General features: G+C 36.7%; 1 protein-coding gene across 1 annotated transcript in view; it reads left to right on the top strand.

Moving 5' to 3' along the window:
• Window positions 1–19,381, top strand: part of LOC120354997 (dynein heavy chain 7, axonemal-like) — a 423,355-nt gene that overhangs the window by 335,655 nt on the left and 68,319 nt on the right. The window contains exon 9 of the mRNA XM_039443220.1: window positions 1,266–1,442. Coding sequence (XP_039299154.1) covers window positions 1,266–1,442 — 177 coding nt within the window. The remainder of the gene's footprint in view (window positions 1–1,265; window positions 1,443–19,381) is intronic.

The raw sequence follows: 19,381 nt of genomic DNA, 5'->3' as shown, positions 1-19,381 counted from the left end.
AATCACTTTGTCCATTTTATTCAATTGTACCATTAACGAAAAGACAGTTATAATTTTGTTAACAATTAACCTGACGACAATGCATATATTCATAATGTAGAGAGTTGTTAAATGTGTGTACCTATGTTTCTTTTTAAGCCGATGTCTAAGGCATTAATTTGGTGTAGTATTAGAATTCGAATTCAATGTGAGTTGAGAAGAATTTTATGTTCCAACGTTAACAACTAATTGGACATTCTTGCGAACTATTGAGAGATACATAATATCGATTTATTCAATTTATTTCGTAAATTAAATCTATTTTGTTTCAACATTCATTATGTTTCTCTAGTCGCCCTGTTCTCACTTAGTTAAGGCATGTTAAATATATAAGAGGGAGAGTCGAACAGTTCTGCTGTGGTCTGCGTCTCCTGGAGGAGTTTGTGCCTCTTTCCCATTGGGGTTGAGATTTCAACCCACTCAAGCTCAGAGGGCGTCTTCCAGGGTCGTATAGGCAGGACTGGGCCGACCTCCCAACTAGGTTTAAGTTTATGTCCGAACTGTTTGTGCCCGCTACCAGATCCACCCGCCAGTTTAGTTACACTATTATCTTTATCACACAGAGTTCCCTATTATTATTGTTTTAGTTCAAGTTCACTTATTTTGGAAAATTTATCTGAACTAGCTCAGGATTTGACTGGTGTAATACATTAACACTCACATGATGTGTTGTCGCAAAGTGATGAGTGGAGTTTGTCTTGAAAATATTAGCTACTTTTGGCCCAATTGAACTTTGCTCGCTTCTTTGCATGCTTATGATCGATACAAGTCTGTCTACCATCAGATAATCTAGTTGGTTTAAACCATCAACGACCGAACAACCTAAAACAATTCCCATTCATTACATTTACATACATGGTACCGTACCTCATTATCAACGCTCAACAAGTAAACATCCCCAACAATCACTCAATCTTTATCATTGGGATGCATATTTGAACAATTATTCAAGCTCTTGATGAAGTCATTAGTGTTGCTATTGACAACAATACTGTTTCTATAGGCACCGGAACTAATGACTAATGACGGCGATTGGTCATTCCAAAAATGAGAAGAATATCCAAGTTTTAATCTCGGGGCATCTGAATATGGAACTAGCAATTAACCCATTCGGATAAAACCATATACATTCATTGTCATTTTTAGTTTCGTCTGTGAGTGTTGACATGCTAATCATAAATATGCAATAATTGAAATCAGAGAATCGATGTTGATTTATTTTTCAGGGAGAATTGGCTTCGAAAACAGTTGAAAAAGCAAAATTGGAAGGTTCATGGGTTTGCTTACAAAACTGTCACCTAGGACTGGATTGGTTGTCTCAACTTGAACATATTTGCGAGAATTTGAAATGTGACATCCACTGTAATTTTCGCTTGTGGCTGACAAGTGAACCAACAAATAAGGTACTGGTAGCCAATACAGGAGGGTTAAAAAATGTATGCACTAATAAATTGACAGTGAATGTAAAGAGAACAAAACAACGTACAGCTATGAATCTATTGTAGTTCGATTCTTTTGTGAAAAGGTAGTGCAGGATAAGCAGCCCGCATGCAAACTGTAAGGGCCAGACCACTTCAAGCGTTTTTTCAGGCGTTTTCAGATGGCGTTTTTAGAGTCGGCAGGGCAGGAAGCTCTCCGTTTGGCTGATTGGGTTGGTTCCTGATAAAACGCTAAATGTGGTCTGGCCCTAACGCCATTTCAGACCGCTGTAGCGTCTCCAGGCAATGGTACATGTATACAATGTACATTACATGCACCTGTGTAAGGAAGCTATGAACAGCTCACACTAAAATATATTGAATTTCTCTCCATTATATTCAATTTGATCACATTTTGAGGTGAGGTCCAGTGTCATTGGTTAGCTCAGAAAGCATAATTTATGCTGCCCGAGATACAGTGAATGCTACTTTGGAGTGGTGCGCAAAACTGAAGTGTACGCTAGATATTGCCTTGCTAATCATAAACAATCCAAGGATGAAATTATTGACAGTTTTCATTTGAAATTGGAAAAATCTGGTGTGGCGCACTCACACTACTTTCCTTGCCATTATGAAAATTGATCACCTGACGCTAGTGTTCACGCGGACAATAACGCTGGAGACACACGAGGTCTGCTATCTCTTCATAGTAAATGATTTGATAGAATCAACAGTTGCCAACAGTTTACAATTGAATAATCACATTTTCTCAAATTTTGAGATTATATTCATCTTAGGTGAAAATGTTACTGAGCAATTGTAGAGATTTTCATGCTCAATCTTTTCCACTTGAAAGTTTTTGTTTGAATTGTATCTCAAGCCTGGGAATTGCCTGTTTGGGAATCTAAGATCAAACTTCGCATTGATGGGGCGGAGCTCCTAAAATTTTCATAGATATGGGAATTGTGGCAGTTGATAGAGCTTATCAATGACTATTCCAGGTATAAATTTGATCAAAATCGTTGGAGCCATCTCGAGAAAATCACTAAAAACCCTGTTTTTGACAACATTTCCAATTTCCTAATTTCCAATTTTCTATACGTTCCAAAGTCCCCTTCGACCAAAAAAGTGATTTTTGGGTATCAGGTCCATAGGTTTATGTGTGTGTATGTGAGTGTATGAGTGTACGTATATCTGTGTACACAATATCCCATCTACTAATAAATAGAACAACTTGAAATTTGAAACTTGAGTTCCTTACACTATAGGAATCCGATACGAACAATTTTGATCAATTGCAATTGAAGATGGCGGCAAAAATGGCAAAAATAATGTCAGAAACAGGGTTTTTTGCAATTTTCTAAAAAACGGCTAAAACGATTTTGATCAAATTAATACCTAAAATAGTCGTTGATAAGCTCTATCAACTGTCCCAAGTACCATAATAATTGTGAAGATTTCAGGAGGTCTGCCTCATCAATGCAACATTTTGATTTTATATTCTCAATTATCAGGCATCAAAAACAATTTAAACAAAAAACTTCGAGTGGAAAAGATTGAGCATGAAAATCTCTACAATTAATGCACAGTAACATTTTAACTTATAATTTATAATAAGCTCTTTTTTTCCAAAAAAATTGATTATTCAAATACAAACTCAATGAGAGTTAAGGCAAACTTAATCGAACAACTGTTGATTCTAATAGATTATCATTCACTGGAAGAGATAGCAGAATAATTGATTTCGTCAGCTGAACAATTTCAAATAATATTTCCGAAAACTCGACTCTTAGGCTGGAGAAAAACGAGTCGTTTTCTGCCGAAATTTTCATAACGGCTAGGGAGGTTGTGTGAGTGTGCCACACCAGATTTTTGTGAATGCAATAACTATCTCAAAAATGTATATTGTCAGGAAATTTTCACTTTATTCAATCAACCAATTATTTATTTTTTCAATACCATGAGAAATGTATCATCATCATTTCATGAATTCAATTTTTACCAAATTTGAAATGATCTGTCCCAAAAATCTCAACTTTAGGCGCTCATAACTCAAAAATTACTAATTGGAGAAAACTTTTTTTTTATAATTTGATTGTATGGTAAGAGATGTAGAATTTCTTTCCTCATAATTGAAAGAAAAAGACGTTGATGTTGTCAATACTACTATATTCGTTAAAAATTAATTTACATTACAGAACCAGGTTTCATGGTATCAGGAAATATGTTGAGGTGAAGTGGTTGGAGGAAAGTGTGTTGAAGATGTGGTAGGTGTTACCATGAAACCTGGTTCTGTAATGTAGAGTAATTTTTAACAAATAAATTGTGGTATTGCAATCAATTTCTTTATCTTTCAACGTTTTTATTTTGATATGTTGAAAATTCGCACTTTTTTCAGCTTGTTACACTGCCCACTAAGAAACACACTATTGCACCATTTATGACTGAAAAATGTATCATTAGGACTAAAAAATCCACCATTGAGACTGGAAAAATGGTAACTAGGGAATCGAAAGTGACTAATTGCTGGTTGAAATTAATTCGTCAACCAACTTGCTACTCCTCCTGATCCTCAATTTTGCTTCCACGAGCCAAAGTGCAATGATAGGGTTCATTTCTTCCTTGATATCTGTGCTATTGTGCACCCTTTTAGTGTCTGGAACATCAAATATCACAAAGGATTTGTTTAATCATGTTGATAATTCAAAAAAAATGTTAGAGGAAATGTTATATTAGATACACTAGTTCTATCCTTTCCCAACTCCATACCAAGATATCTTATTACCTATTAGTGAACTGAATAGAGATATAATCTATTATGGAAATTCCAATTGAATCACGACAGAATATACTGTCTTGATAAATAAAAGATATTTGGAATAAATAAATGAATTTCAAGAAGAATCACCAATCAATGATATTTTAGATCTACTTGAACAACTTACAAAATTGAAACTTAAAGTATAAAATACATAACATAATAGTTAGATATGCAGTAGGTAGTATAATAAGTAATTATATAATATATAAGGAGGGTCTCTGCAAGGTTTAAGAAAACCTGAGTGCAGAGGCAGAGTGTTGAAATCAGAAGATGTGTGTGCCTGTGTGGGAGATCAGCTGTGTAATCTATAAGCTTACCGTATCTCGCGAGAAATCTAGAAATTTAAATTGACACAAGCAGAATACAGTAATCTGATTTGTTGACATGAGATGGTATATATCATAATATTCAAAGTCAATCATTATTTTACAGTTCTAAGTGATTAGTGAGTGTTTTTTTTTTTATTCAATTTGGTATGTAAACAATCTAAATTAGAACTCTTATGTTTTCAAATATTTGGACTGAAAATTTCACCTGAATTCAAGTGTATGGAACATAACTTACTTTTTGGAGTATTTATAGTGTATAAATCAAAATTCGGGGAAGAAACAGTTTTGGGCTGTACCTGTTAGTCCCTCCCCAATCATTTTGAAAAATTGAGTTATGTTTATCAATAAATAGATAATGTTCAAAGCTCGGTGCCCAATATCACTAAATGAAAAATAATAAGAATGTTAAGAAAGAAGCTGATCATCAAAGATAAATTAATTAATAGTAATTATGGTAGCAGTCTCATTAAAAAAAAAACAATATTAATCATTGGTCAGAATCTAGTAAATAGACCACTTTATTTCAGTCAAAGAAATGGTTTCAGTTTCTAAACACATAATGCTAAAGCCGTTTCCACACTGAACAAATGTTCGACAAACATGTTTGTTGAAAAAGTTTGGGCAAATTTCAATGTTTGACAACAATGTTTGCCCATGGCCAGTGTGGACGCATCACCAAACAAAATATTTGTAAGTGGGAAGAACAGGTTTCATGTTTAACAGTTGATTTACAGCTGTCAAGACTAAAAATGTTTGGAAAAACAGTAATTTTCAGTTTGACAAACAATGATTGTCCAAACATCTTAAAATGATTGTCCCAGAGCTCCTCAACAAACACCTTTGCCAAACATGTATGTCAAACATTTGTTCAGTGTGGACAAGGCTTAAGGAGTTTCATACCTAGGGTATGGTAGGGTACCAATAGCATCAAATTGATGTAGGCTAGCCCTATGTGGATATCATGTGAGTATGGTTGCCAAGGTGACTGTTTTAGCAACAAACGTTTACAAGTAAATAACTAGAGTTTTAAGTTGGATTTTGATGTTCAAAGATTATGTTATTCTTATTTTTATCTTGTTTGATGTGAACTTTGATTGAATAAAGTGTCAAAATTACAAAAGCAAATTTATAACATTGGTGTCAGAAGTGGGATTTAATCATTAAAAAATAATTGTGTGAAAAGTTTGTTAAACAAAAAAAAAAGTTTCACATGAAAACAAGAGTAAGATCAAAAAGGGAGATGGAGGCATTCAACGTGATGGTAAAAAAGGTTGTCACGATGTATTTTGTAACTAGTGAGGGAAATTTATTTTAGAGCTAGTTTTGATAACGCTTGGTAATCTCATTATAAGATCTCGTTGTACAACAAGTGATGTGGGCACTGAGCTACTGCTCGACTATGCTGCCCACTTTTATCTTCTCCCACTCAGCTGCCAAGGGAGACTCACCAAGCAGTGGAGAAGGGCAATCCAGTGCAGACAGTCGGTCGAGAACTATTGAAGGAGGCAGCATGCAGCCAGAGAGTGAGTACAGCTTGTGACCAGAGTCTAATCCTAATCTTTTGACTACTCCAAATTGCACCTTCTATAAACTGGAGTTAAAATAGAAGACACTGGAAGCTCCAAAATACAGCACTCGCAGGTACTCGGAGTACTGTACGACCACTTCTGTCACTTCTAGCATGCCAGCCTGCCTGTTTCGACCAGTAGCAACAAGGTAAATTTCTGGCTAAAACCTGACTAGACCCAGAAACATCACGAGGAGGACCAGGAAGAGCAGGAGGACCTCGAGTAAGGCTTGTGAGGGCCTTTCTCAACCCCGAGACATTGATCCTGGACACAGGAGGCAGCCAGTGACCGAGCTGTTGAACTCGGTGGAAAGGCCTTCCTCGACCCCGAGACGCCAGTCCTGATAGCCAGAAACAGCCGGTGCCTGAGGTGAGAAACCTGGTGACCAGCCATGACACCCGGTCCCAGGGCTCTTGTACCTTGCTAATCCCCGATGGAAATAGCAAGAGGACAACCAGTGACAATTGGCAATGCTTCTCCCGTCCCGGAGACCATACTCACGGAAGACACCAGATTGTTCCTACTCCTATCTCTCCCTGCCCAACCCTATTAGGCAGTGTAAAAGCTCGGCCCCTCTTTCCTAAAAGAGAGAATCACTTCAATAAGGTACTCAAGGCCCTGTTCCAACCCCTGACTCGAACGAGGGTGGTTGACGGACACCACACCAAGCCTACTGTCCCCTGCTGCGGCCCACCCCAGATGCTGACTGAGTCTAGCCGACCCAGAGCAACACTGGGAATTCTAGTAGAAGAAGGTGTGGGCAAAAATCCAATCAGAAGATTGGCACCCAAACGTGGTGCTAAAAGTAGGAGGAGAAGAACAGTGATGAGTGCTAGAGAGGGGGATAATTTCAGAGGTGAGGAAGGCGTCAAGGAGGATACAGGAGACAACAGCAGTGATCCAAGAGTTGCCTGGATCTACAGGCTTCACAGGGATGAAGCAGTGAAATTCTTGGCCACGGCAGGGCTACCAACAACTGGAACCATGGCAGAGCTCATTAGAGCTCTTGTTGAAAACCACCTGAGGACAATGGTGGAGGTCACCGGTCTAAACAGGATCAGTGGCATATCTGGCACAGGTCAGGAAGAGGAAGGAGCTCCAGCACTGTGGCCACCAGTCGCGGAGGTCACTGCATCTTCCAGACTGGAAGAAATACCCAAGGAGACGTCTCCAGAGATTGATGGCGACTCCAGCAACTCCTGGGTGTACAGAGTGCACGATCAGGGCTTGATTGATCTACTTCTCGACTCAGTGCTGACAGATGGCACAGGTACGAGCCTGAGGAGGGCTTTACTGGAGCAACGATGGCGGATTGTTGTGATGCTCCCCGTTTTTGATAATGGGGAGGAGGTGCTTTGTCGAGGAGCGCAAAGGCCAGCACCAGTTAGCGAAGAGGTGACATTGGAGACGCTATACCTGTGAGAATGAAATTCTACACAGGTGGCAGGAAGAAAATGAGCTGATAGACGACTTTGTCAAGGAGCTGCTAACGCTGATGAGAAGAAGAGGTAGTTTTTCAGAGAGGAGCCAGGTACAGAGATTATACAAAAATCTTTTACCTCGCTACAAGCTCTACATCAGGGAGGCTGAAGTGTTTACCATCGACGACTTGCTACACTTAGTGAGACGATATGAATGAATTAAGTTCGAGGAGAAGAGTGCTCCACAGAGACAGAGCTCCACAGCCGGAGCTCCACGATGACAGCCATCTCTTCATCACAGTGGAAATAGCAGACAGACAGTATAGTGCTCTTCTCGACACCGGAGCAGAGTCTAACTATATTAGCTCTAAAGCTTTCAATAGTTTAGAAACAGTGAAACGAGAGCCTGTGCACCGCAGCGCTGCTATGGCTAATGGAGCAGCTACTCGTCTAATTGGTTGTGTTTGAATCAACCTGGAATTTGGCAGAATATCTCTACCAACATCGCCCAAAATAATGGAAGGACTTCCTCCAGATATTTTTCTTGGTATGGATTTTCTTCATGAGCACCGGGTGAAAATAGACCCCTATTCCCGGTCAGTGGAATGGGATCCTCATCTCGTCAAAGAGCATACTGGAGTCGTTAATTCCACTTCAAAGGTGTCGAAAGGAGCCGTCAATTTGAGTCAGGCTACTATCAAGACCCAGTCTGACATGTGAAGGTCGAGGAAGCCACCCAAAATTATTCCTGTTAAGAAGAAGGAGAAGAAGAAATTTTTAAGTCCAGAAGCACCTGGGAGCAGTGGAGAAGACAAGGAAAAGGTAATTTATCTCTGAGAAAATTTCTCCCGCCTGTGGAGAATTTATTCACTGTAAACTGCCGGGACAATGGAGGTTCGATTGTTCAGAAAAGCTGTACCGGAGGCGGAAGAAGGAGGATAAATTTCAGCAAGGAGCTGGAAATCATCGTCGAGCAGTGCAGTCAAGAAGACTGCCGGTGCTGAAAACTACACAACAATTTGTCTCGAATATTGTAAACGAGAGTTATGATGCCAACTGTTATTATAATTGGAAAAAGAGGACGATGAAAGTTAACTCTGGACAGCTAGACTACAGGAAGGAGTGTCACCTATCCTCGGGTGCTAATCAGCTTGCCGCGAAGTTAGCGCCAGAATTTTCTGGCCCATATGAGGTCGAGGAAATGTTGAGTGCCGGTAAGAGGTTTACTATGCACAAGAAAGGCATCAAGCTCCAGTCACACCTGCCCGAAGATGAGGAAGAGGATGGAGATGGAGAGGTTGCGGAAAAAACGGATAGAATTCAAGCGGATGAACAGCAGGAGGCCGAGCGCGTCTATAGATGGTCGCTGCCTATCTGGATGATGAGAAAGAGTTCAATCATATCACAGCTGAAGAGCTATTCCTGATTGATATATTATCCCATTTAAAATGAGGACATTTGAATTTTGTTATCAAAGACAAAATTACATAGAAATTGAAGAAAATTTATTTAGAATTATTAGCACAAATTTATCAGCCGAATTTGGAAAATTATTTGCACTAGCACGATTCCGAAAATAATGAGATTTTAAAAGACTGAGATATTATTGTTATTGAAAGAAATTGGTCAATAGTTTATTAAAATGAAACAGCATATATTATTCCGTTTATTTTTTCTTATAAAATAGAGTTCTACTTGAACTTAATGGCAACTCAACCATTACAGTTTAATTATTATAATCAGTCATAAAGCACTGGCTGAAATAGATGGAAAATTATTGTTGATGGATTAATGAGTTTCTCTTGATCTGAAGGCAATCCCAATTATTTCAGTTTGAAATTCATCTACAATATTATGATGTGACCAAGCATGGGTAATCAAGAAAATTTTTTACAGTCTATGACTAGTTAATAACAGCTAAAGTCGATTCCAACTAGACTAAGTTTTCTCGATCGGAATATTACCGATATTGTTGTAACCAAGCACAGGTTAACAAACATGATTTGTAGTAGCTTGTTTTCTATTTGTCATAAATAGTTGATGGCGAAATAAGTGGATAGAGAATATAAGAGAATATTATAGATCAGTATGATCTGAATAATATTTTAACCATGAGGTAATGATTATAATAATTGAAATTATTGAATGAAGCTGGTGGTAATTGCTTTAATTCGTTGTAAAGTGTTGCAATACAGTTGATGAACTGCTGTTATGATACTATGAGATGAAGTGAACTACGTTGCAATTAATTATTCATGTGGAATGAATAAATTGCGTTTGATTGTGAGTCGAGATGTACTTACAATGGGGGGTTATTGGCTTCAGATTATGAATTGGAATAAAATATTTATTATTTCAATTGGAATTAATTCTATGTTGGATTGAAAAGTAAGTTGTGCTGTGCTGTGAAGATAAGAAAAACATTATCTCAACTGGCTAACTGCTATCGCCAAGCTTCTAGTCTGTGGAAGAGAATTACTTTCTCCTTGCCAATAATAATTTATAAAATTGAATTCATGAGAATTCTAGTTTTCCCAGATATGCTGTTATTGAGTCAGTCTGAGTTTGATATTGTTAGTTTTGGAATTAGATCACGTCTTGAGAGTGAATCTAATTTTTACTCAGCCTACCATCATGGGTTATTATTGACAGTGTATTAATTTATTCAATTACTATTATTTGTGCTGATTGTTGTGATTATTTTTCGGAAAATCAATATTCACTGAGTGTGAATCAATTAACAGCTGTTGTGTAATTATACACGCCTTGTGTGAATAATTACTTCGAAAAAGTAATTAAGATTTATTTCGGGGTGAAATAAGTCTTGAACTGAGAAAGAAAGATGGAGCATAAATGTTCACTGTTTGTGAATTGATTAGCAGATGTTATCTGTTATTAATAAACACACTGTCACTCATATCCAATGGATGATTACTTTGAATAAGTTAATATTGTGATCGACTACATAATGGAAATGAACAGTGAGAAGTGGAATATTGAGTTGAGATTTATAGTTTCGATTTCATTATTGTGATATAGTGAGGAGGCTGTGATCCTTATAACAGATAGAAATGTAATTATTATTTCAAACAAATGTACTTGTGATATAAAATCGAGATGCACCGAGCAACATTACAACTAGTGGCTTCATGTCAACCGTATAATTCAACTTTCTACATCACATTATCATCTCTCATCTTTCATTGTGGCCACAAGCTGCTGATACACAGAACTAGCTGTGTGTATCTATCACTCTGACTTTTCTGCCTCTTGTGAAGTGTTATATTGTTCTGTATCATGTTTCTCCTTGAGAAATGGGTCTTCAACTCTTGAGTCTACTTCCTGGACGAGCTCCTGAGTTTATTGGAGCTGAGCCTCAGCTGACTACTGCTGTTACCTCGACGAGCTCCTGGAATTATTGGAGTTGTATCTCAGCTGACTATTGTTGAAGCCTCGACGAGTTCATGGTCGTGTTGGAGATTAATCCCAGCTGTCTGATGCTGGAAGTGAGGCAGTTCGAGAGCACGGCCACCCGCAGGGTGGAAGCCCGACCATAGCAGTGCGCAAGCATGGCGAAGTAGGGCAGTGCGAGAGCACGGCCACCCGCAGGGCGCAAGCCCGGCCACCCGCAGGGCGTAAGCCCGGCCATAGCAGTGCGCAAGCACGGCGAAGTATGGCCACTTTCACACGATAGGAGACGTGCAACTTGAACACTGAACAGTGTTCACGTTTTTTTGTCGAAGTACGTTGAGTCCAATCATGTCTTTCACATGGTGACTCCCAGCCAGGAACCTCCTTTTGTCACGTCTTTTCCCCTCGAGGCAAGCAGAAACCCGTTTGGATCGAGATACTAGCGGACATATCGTCGCTTTCACATGGTGATTCTACGTCTCTCCGGTCCTCACTTTTTCTCAAAATCTATCTTTCTTGAAAATGAAGATAGAAAGATTGTGATTTCGGATTTGGATTCAGCGACCCCAAATTCTTTAGAGCGTAAGTTTTTTCTGTTTTGTATAATAGTCCTGAAAGAATTTTTCGCGACGGTTCTAAATGTATTTTGGGGCGCTGGATTCTAATCTGAAATTTGCTGACACGCCAGAGGGCGGCTTCACCCCCAAAACTCCCAAAAACCCCAAAATTTCGGACTTTTTTCAAGTTTTCCATTTAATCTTGAGCACCTTTAACTTTTCAAGAAAAAGAATTCTCTAGAATATTAAAGATAATCAAATTTTCAATAAATTAAGTGGTCGCGCGGAACTCTACGATTTTTGATTCTGGAGCTAAGAGTTCTCGAAAAACGGGTATTTTTCAAGGGATTTTCAAAATCATGCAAACCTACCACTTCTACCCTATACAACTAAGATCTTTTTCTAGTAATTATTGAAAACCACACATCATGTGAATTAACAATATTGATAATTCTGAACAGAATTCGTTAGGTACCTATTTTTGAATTTAGTATTGGTGGGAGGGGGATTACACCCAAGAATAGAAAATCATGTCCTACAACCAAAATTCAAATTTTCATTATAATACCTTTTCATGGACTTCCTAACAAAAAGAAACATATTTCGGCTGAAATAACCTTACAAGGAATATGTTCTATGATAATCACTTGTTAGATTTTAGTATTTCCTAGTGGGGGGCACACATAATGATATGTCCAGGATCAGAGCTTTAAACACTTATAACTTTTGACTGAATGATCACATCTCCTCGTACTACAGCTCGTTAATATCAGCTCGTCAAGGCAGTTGGTAATCATTTATCATCACAGTGGAATTTGTTAAAAAAATAGGAAATTCCTTCTTTAGTGTATTTCAACCTATATTCCAATGCATAGAAAAATGACCGTTTTTATTCAAAACTGTGTGTCTCGGTAACACAAAATGATACTTGGTCTTGATTTGAAGGAAAAAATCTCCTCTTTTATGTGAGGTTAATGATTTTTGTAAAAATACAATCGTGAAGTAAGATACGTTTGTTTCAAAAAATCAAGAAATTTGCGATATTTTTCTCTTTTTTACAGTCTCGACAGTTTTTCGATATGAACAGTAATGCAAGATCAATTTAAGGCAACTCAGCTCATAGAGCATGGAATTTTCTCTCATGTAAGACCCATTGCAAGTTTCTGTCTTGTATTGTACTCATTTTAGAGACTCTTTAATAACAGTAAAATCGCAAGAAAAATGAGAAAATAAAAATCATCATTTAATTGACTGTAACTTTTGAACTGTATTGAAAACAGAAGTTTATTCATGGGAGTGAAAAGAGAAAATTCATCACAACCTCAACTACTTTTTGGATTTTCTATCTGAGATGTTCCACAAGATACGCAACGTTGCATATGCGGGACTGTGAAAATGGGGGAAATATCACAAATTTCTCGCACATTTAAAGTTGTGTATCTTGTGGAACACTTCAGATAAAAAATCCAAAAAGTAGTCCTGCGCTACCACTCTATTCATTGGAAATTTTATTATCTTTAATTTTATATAGAGAATGCTCTTTCTCGAAAAATTCAAGGTTCTTGAGATCAAATGGAAAACTTAAAAAAGCCCAAAATTTTGGGGATGACATGCCCTCTGGCATGTCAGCAAATTTCAGATTAGAATTCAGCGCCACAAGATACATATAGAACCATCGAGAAAAATTGGAGAATTTTCGAAAAAAAACTTTTTATAAGTAACCTTCACATTTGAAAAACAAAACCTCCCTTACTTATATTTTAATATCCTATTGAAATATTAGTCATGTAGTTTTTCCTGATGTGATGTAGTACTTTTTAGTCCTCCTGAACAAGAACGGGTGCACTGCTAGTCTCAAAAATAATTTTAAAAAGATACTTTATTTCTATTTTAAAAGAGATAAGAAACGATGGTATATATTTTTACAATATTATGAAAACAGAAAGAATTCCTCACAAGTCCAAAGGTGAATAATGTCCTTTGGAAGATTAGAATGTAAGATGTGAATTTTATTGTCTTAAATACACTGACTAATGTTAAAAACTAAATGGTTGGGAATTGGGGTACTTTGGGGGGGGAATTACACTTGGATTGAGGGGGGCATGCGCCATTGCCCTAGGGGGGGGCTGCGCACCCCTGTTCGTTACTGTTATATTGACTGGCCTATATGTCAAATTGTGAAATCCTGTTGATTGGCTAATAAATTCATTTATTTATTATTTTGAGCATATCTACAAATGACAATTTTTCTGTACAGCCTAAAAAATGATTTAAAAATTAATTTTCCATTTTTCCTGCAATTTATAGAATTTCTATGACTGAAACAATTATACAGTATTTGAATATGATTCTTACTGCTTCATTATTATACAACTCATAGAAAAAATAAACAGAATTTCATCGAACAAATTTAAATTGAAAAATTTACTTCTGACTTACGCTTTTGTTACTCCAATATATTTCACAAATGACTTTGTTAGGATGTTTTCTTGCTCATTATTCCTTGCTATTCTTGAAGTGATATCACTTGAAAAAAACAATGAATAATTTTCAAATATACAAAAAATAATCAAATGAAGACAAATAATATTTTAGGCAAGTTGAAAAATACTACTATCATTTTATTTTTATTACTGGAATAATCGACCTACAGCGGTTATCTCAATAATTCTATCATTTAATTACAGCCTACTATTAAACAAATAAACAAAATGAAAATGAGATAATAATAGATCATTGAATTATATCCAATGAAAATATTACGAAATTGTTAAAAAACCACAGATTTATTGATAGTTAGAAAGAACGGTTTCGGTTAATAAACCATTGTCAATCTCTGATAAACTCTGATGAGTTTATGAGTTGATGGATGAGTTAGAAAGACCAGTTTCGGTTATTACACCATTGTCAATCTCTGATAAACTCATCAGAGTTTATCTGATGAGTTAATCTCACTCTGATGAGTTTATCAGAGATTGACAATGGTGTAATAACCGAAACTGGTCTTTCTAACTATCAATAAATCTGTGGTTTTTTGGAAATTTTGTATTTTTTTTATTTAATATGAATAATTACCACAATATCAACTTCTCAACTACACAAAAAGTTATTGAATCATAATAATGATGTAATTAATCTTCAATGAATTCTTCTTTATTTATATATCAGGAAAACTATCTGAAATCACAATGGATTTAATTTTTTTCAATGAACTCTTCCAATGAACTTAAATGATATTCTGTAAGCAATAATACTGGGTTGGGATGGCTGATTTGAAATAACAATTACACACTCATTTTCAAGAAAAACTCAAAATTTATTTTTTTAGTGTGTATCTTGGATGTCACCTTGATAAAAATTAAAGAGGGAAAACTTCAATATTGATTATGTAAAAAAATAACATTTGTCAAATGCTGTCCATTTTTGTCCATACACTCCTGTCTGTAGACGTTGTGAGAAGTTGTCCATACTCTTCTAAAGCATTGCATGTGGTACCCACTCGGTTTAATTGTGTTATTGTTTCACTCAGGGCTTCAAGGGCTCGTCGCTTGTTTATGTATACACACACTTTTAGGTAGCCCCATAAAAATTTAGTCACAAGGTGACAGGTCCTGTTACCGAGGAGGCCACTCCACATCTCCATGCAACGAAATGAGGCGTCCAGGAAAGGTCTGCCTTAGAAATTCCATAGCTGCTCTCGCCCATCTTGTTTAAACCATACATAATAAACATTCATACGTTGTCTTCCTAATTTGGTAGGAAAAATTCACGTAGCATCGTTGGGTGCATATTGACAGTGACGATTCGACCGTTTTCTCGAAAAAAGTAGTGGGCCAATAATTAGTTTCTTGGTACCACATTCAATGCTTCTGAGGAGTATAGACAATTTCTCACAACGTCCACAGGAGTGTAAGGACAAAAACGGACAGCATATAACAGATGTTATTCATACATAATCAATGTTTTTATTTTTTGCTCTTTCATTTTTATAGAGGCCACATCCAAGGTACACACTGAGAAAATTAATTTTGAGTTTAGTTTAAAAATGAGTGTATAAATGTTATTTGAAATCATCCATACCTCCCTGCCCAATCCTGTATAGCCTATTCTATGCTTCTTCATCACTGAAATCTAAGTGTTCTCCTGCTGATTCAGGAACCTAACTTCTGTGAAAGTTTTTGTATTGCTCACGAATAACCCCTTTGTTGCACAAGTCCGTTGAATCGTTGATTTTCTAGGCGTTGATTTTATATGCTGCATTGTAAGCTAGTTTTAAAGGAATATCAAATATAGATGAGCCTGCTACTAGGGTAACCTGAACATCAACCACAAGCATTGATGGCTGCTATCACAATCTAAGGCTGATAATGAATCAAAGGTGCTTTGGAGTATTATAAATGAGGAGAGGAGCAAACTAAACGCAAGCAAACGTGAAAACCTTCACTTTACAAAAGATAACAGGATAGTAGATGAACCATACCATGTTAGCAATATGCTGAATGCTTACTTTACACAAAATACAAAGCTAACCACAGTACTATTAATTTAACAAACAGTAACACACAAAACAGAAAAGATGCTCCAATACTCTGTGAATTTGGAAGACTTAAACGGGATTGGATCAACTTCTAAAAAAGCAAATGTTCAACAACTCAGATGGATACAACACTATAACTGGCAAAATTCTGTAATTCTGTGGTGAAGAATTAGTAGTTCCACTGTTGAACATAATAAACCCATTTATTGATCAGGTGACCTTCTCAAAATATCTAAAAATAACCAAAATATCAAAAAATAACCAAAATATACCCTTAGTTAAAAGGAGGTGACAAGACAGACTTGAAATAGAGGTTGTATAGTATGCTTCATGTATGGCTAAAAATCAGCTGACTTGACATATGCTTAGAGCCACTTACAGAAGCTTAACTCTACTTATGCAGGAAATGCCAACAACACTAGATTAGTCACAGTAGCCCAACTCATCATATGCTCTTGTGATCCTAAAAATTTTTTCACGATGTAGATAGGCTCATAACCCAACTTGTAAAACAATAGGGCATTGAGATAAGCTCATGTGTCACTAAATAGAGCACAAAAAATCACAGAGATACACTAAAAAATAGAAAAAAAAATTTCTAGTTACACTCCTGTTATCCTAAGCCCTCGCAATTGTCGTGTAAAATTATCTAATGATTCATGTGAAAGTAATCTGGAACAATATATGTCTAATATCAGGATGAGTGATATTCTTAGATATTCACTAATATTTAGAAGATTTCAATTTGTCCAATTTTCAAACGTCAGTAACTTAAACAAAACAAAAATGGTGAATTCTAAACAGTAAATGGTCTGGCCTGAGAATTTGAATTGTAGCGCCAGAATGCCAGACTGCAGTTCTGCCAATAGCAGGCTTGTGTTTGCGCCAGCACAGACCGTCCTGCTGCTTTGGCCTTCTCGATGTCCTTGTCAAGTCTGTGTTGTCTCGTCAGCCCGTTGTCTTGTTGCAAGACCAAAATTGTGTTTGTCATGTAATTTCGATCGGAAATTTCTTGTAAATAATTGTTTGAGTGTCGTGTGTGGATTATGAATATAACAGCGTAAATAGTATTGAATTGAATTAATTTGTATCAGATTTGAATTTATAAAGAATCCAGTTTGAGCTTTGTTCAAAACACAGTGCATAGCCTGCAAGTTGAATGCAAAAAGGCAGCCCGGAAGTGAAAACCTGTCTTTTCCCAGATTTCATCCCACCCTGAACCTGACCAGAACACCTAATAAAGGCTTAGAAGGGCAAGTAGTCAAGATTGGAATAAATTTGGTGAGTTTTTGCTCTTTTTTATTGTTCATTAATGCAGAGTTTAACTGTACAAATAACCTTGCTCAAATTGAAGATTAAATTCTGCCCCTTGTTTGTATTTGATTATTTGAATAGTAAATTACAGTCCTCTGGTAGCTCTAGCCTAAGCTTTGTTCAGAACATTTTATGGTCCCCTGAGCCGGATGAATTTAAATTTGTAATTTGTTGATTAATTCACACACATTTGATTTGAGCAGTTTCGTATTTGTCCAATGTTGGCATGTTGAGAATGGTCTGATCCATGCTCAACTCAAGTTTGTTGTAGCCTTGTTCTAGAGCAAGGTTTCTTGTCAATAAATTTCTTTGTCTGAAATTAAATTTATTTCAGTTAAAATTATAATTTCCTAAAACTAGGCTCATTGTGCTCTTTTTTGGGAATTTGTTTGTTTGTTGGAATTTGTATTGTCCATTATGTTATACATGTTAGTGAAGGTTAATCACCAGCATGATTTTGTTTGTTCAATTCAACAAGTTATCATTTGTTTGTGAGTTATTGGAAGAACATTATCTAATTATATAGTTTTGTCCTCAGCAATAACTTATCTTGTGAATTGATAATCAAAGTTTAACTTTGATAACTTACTAACTCGTGATTCTTCCTTTCATCTAGTTTTTGAACTCATTCTTGTTTTATTGTCCGTTGTTTGTATTGTCGGGGCTGAATTGTTTTGTGTATGAGTTCAAGATGGAGGAAAAATTACAGAAACAAATCAGGGTGCATCGCGCTAAACTGGAACAATTGTATGCCAGATTGCAAAGAATTTATGACCTGTCTAAAAATGTCTCTGATCCAAAAGTTGCTGAGCAATTTTCAATCTTGTATCCTCGGGTGTCTCAGACCATTTCGGATTATGAAAAGACAGAATTAGTGGTTAATGAGTTGGAACTTGAGTTGAATAAAGATCATGTTGTAGCATTCAACGACTTACACCTAGATCTGTTTCAGTATATTGAAGTAGCGGATAACACTCTCAAACAGAAAGAGGCAACTGTCACTATTGCTCAATCTTCGGCAGCTACAGCAGCTAGTGCACAGCCGGTCGTGTCCAAGTCGGTACTGCCTAAAATCGACCTTCCCAAATTTGATGGGAACCAGACTCAATGGTTGGTGTTTTATGAATTATTTAAGGCATTGGTACATGACAACAAGAATTTGAACGAACAGCAGAAGGTCCAATATCTTGTAAGTAGACTTACTGGACAAGCAGCAAATATTTGTCGTCATTTGCCACCATTGGCTAACAATTATCAAATAATTTGGCAGGCATTATTGACCCGCTATGACGATCCATGGGCACAAGTCGATGCCTATTTCAAGCAAATTTTTGAATTTTGTCCAATAAAATCAGAATCCAAGGCAGGTTGTATTGCGATTTTGGATGGGTTTTGCAGTTCAATCAATGCATTGAAGAGATTGCGACTCATTGATTTATCAGATTCAATATTCCTCTATCATGGCTTGAGATTGCTGGATCCAAGTTCTTGTAGAAATTTCGAATTGGCTGTCCATGACAAGGCTATGCCAACTTATACCGATTATGTCAAATTCATTGAAAAGCAAATTAAGACTCTTCCTTCTGATGAGAAACAGACTGAATCATTTAATATGAGGCACATAAGGGATAATAAATCAAAGGTGTTTGTGGTTCAATCTAATGATTTATCTAACGATGCATCTAGTAAGAAGCCCAATTGTCTGAAGTGCTCAAAACCGGGTCATCGGTTAGTAGATTGTGCAAGTTTCTTGAAAATGACTCCTTGAGATCGTTATTGTTTGATTAAAGAAAAGTTTTGTTGTTTTTGTTGTCTTGATGTGGATCATTTGAGTAGAAATTGTCATAGTAAAACTCAGTGTGCTCAATGTCGAGAATCTCATCATTCTTTATTGCACTTTTCCAGATCAAGTTCCAATGAAGGTGTTGTGTCCTCATCGAACTCCAAGGCAGGTGGCACATTACCT

This window comes from Nilaparvata lugens, chromosome X (genome assembly GCF_014356525.2).
Source record: "Nilaparvata lugens isolate BPH chromosome X, ASM1435652v1, whole genome shotgun sequence".
NCBI lineage: Eukaryota > Metazoa > Arthropoda > Insecta > Hemiptera > Delphacidae > Nilaparvata > Nilaparvata lugens.
Note: the sequence above shows the minus strand (reverse complement) of the source record. Positions and strands in the feature narration are given on the sequence as shown.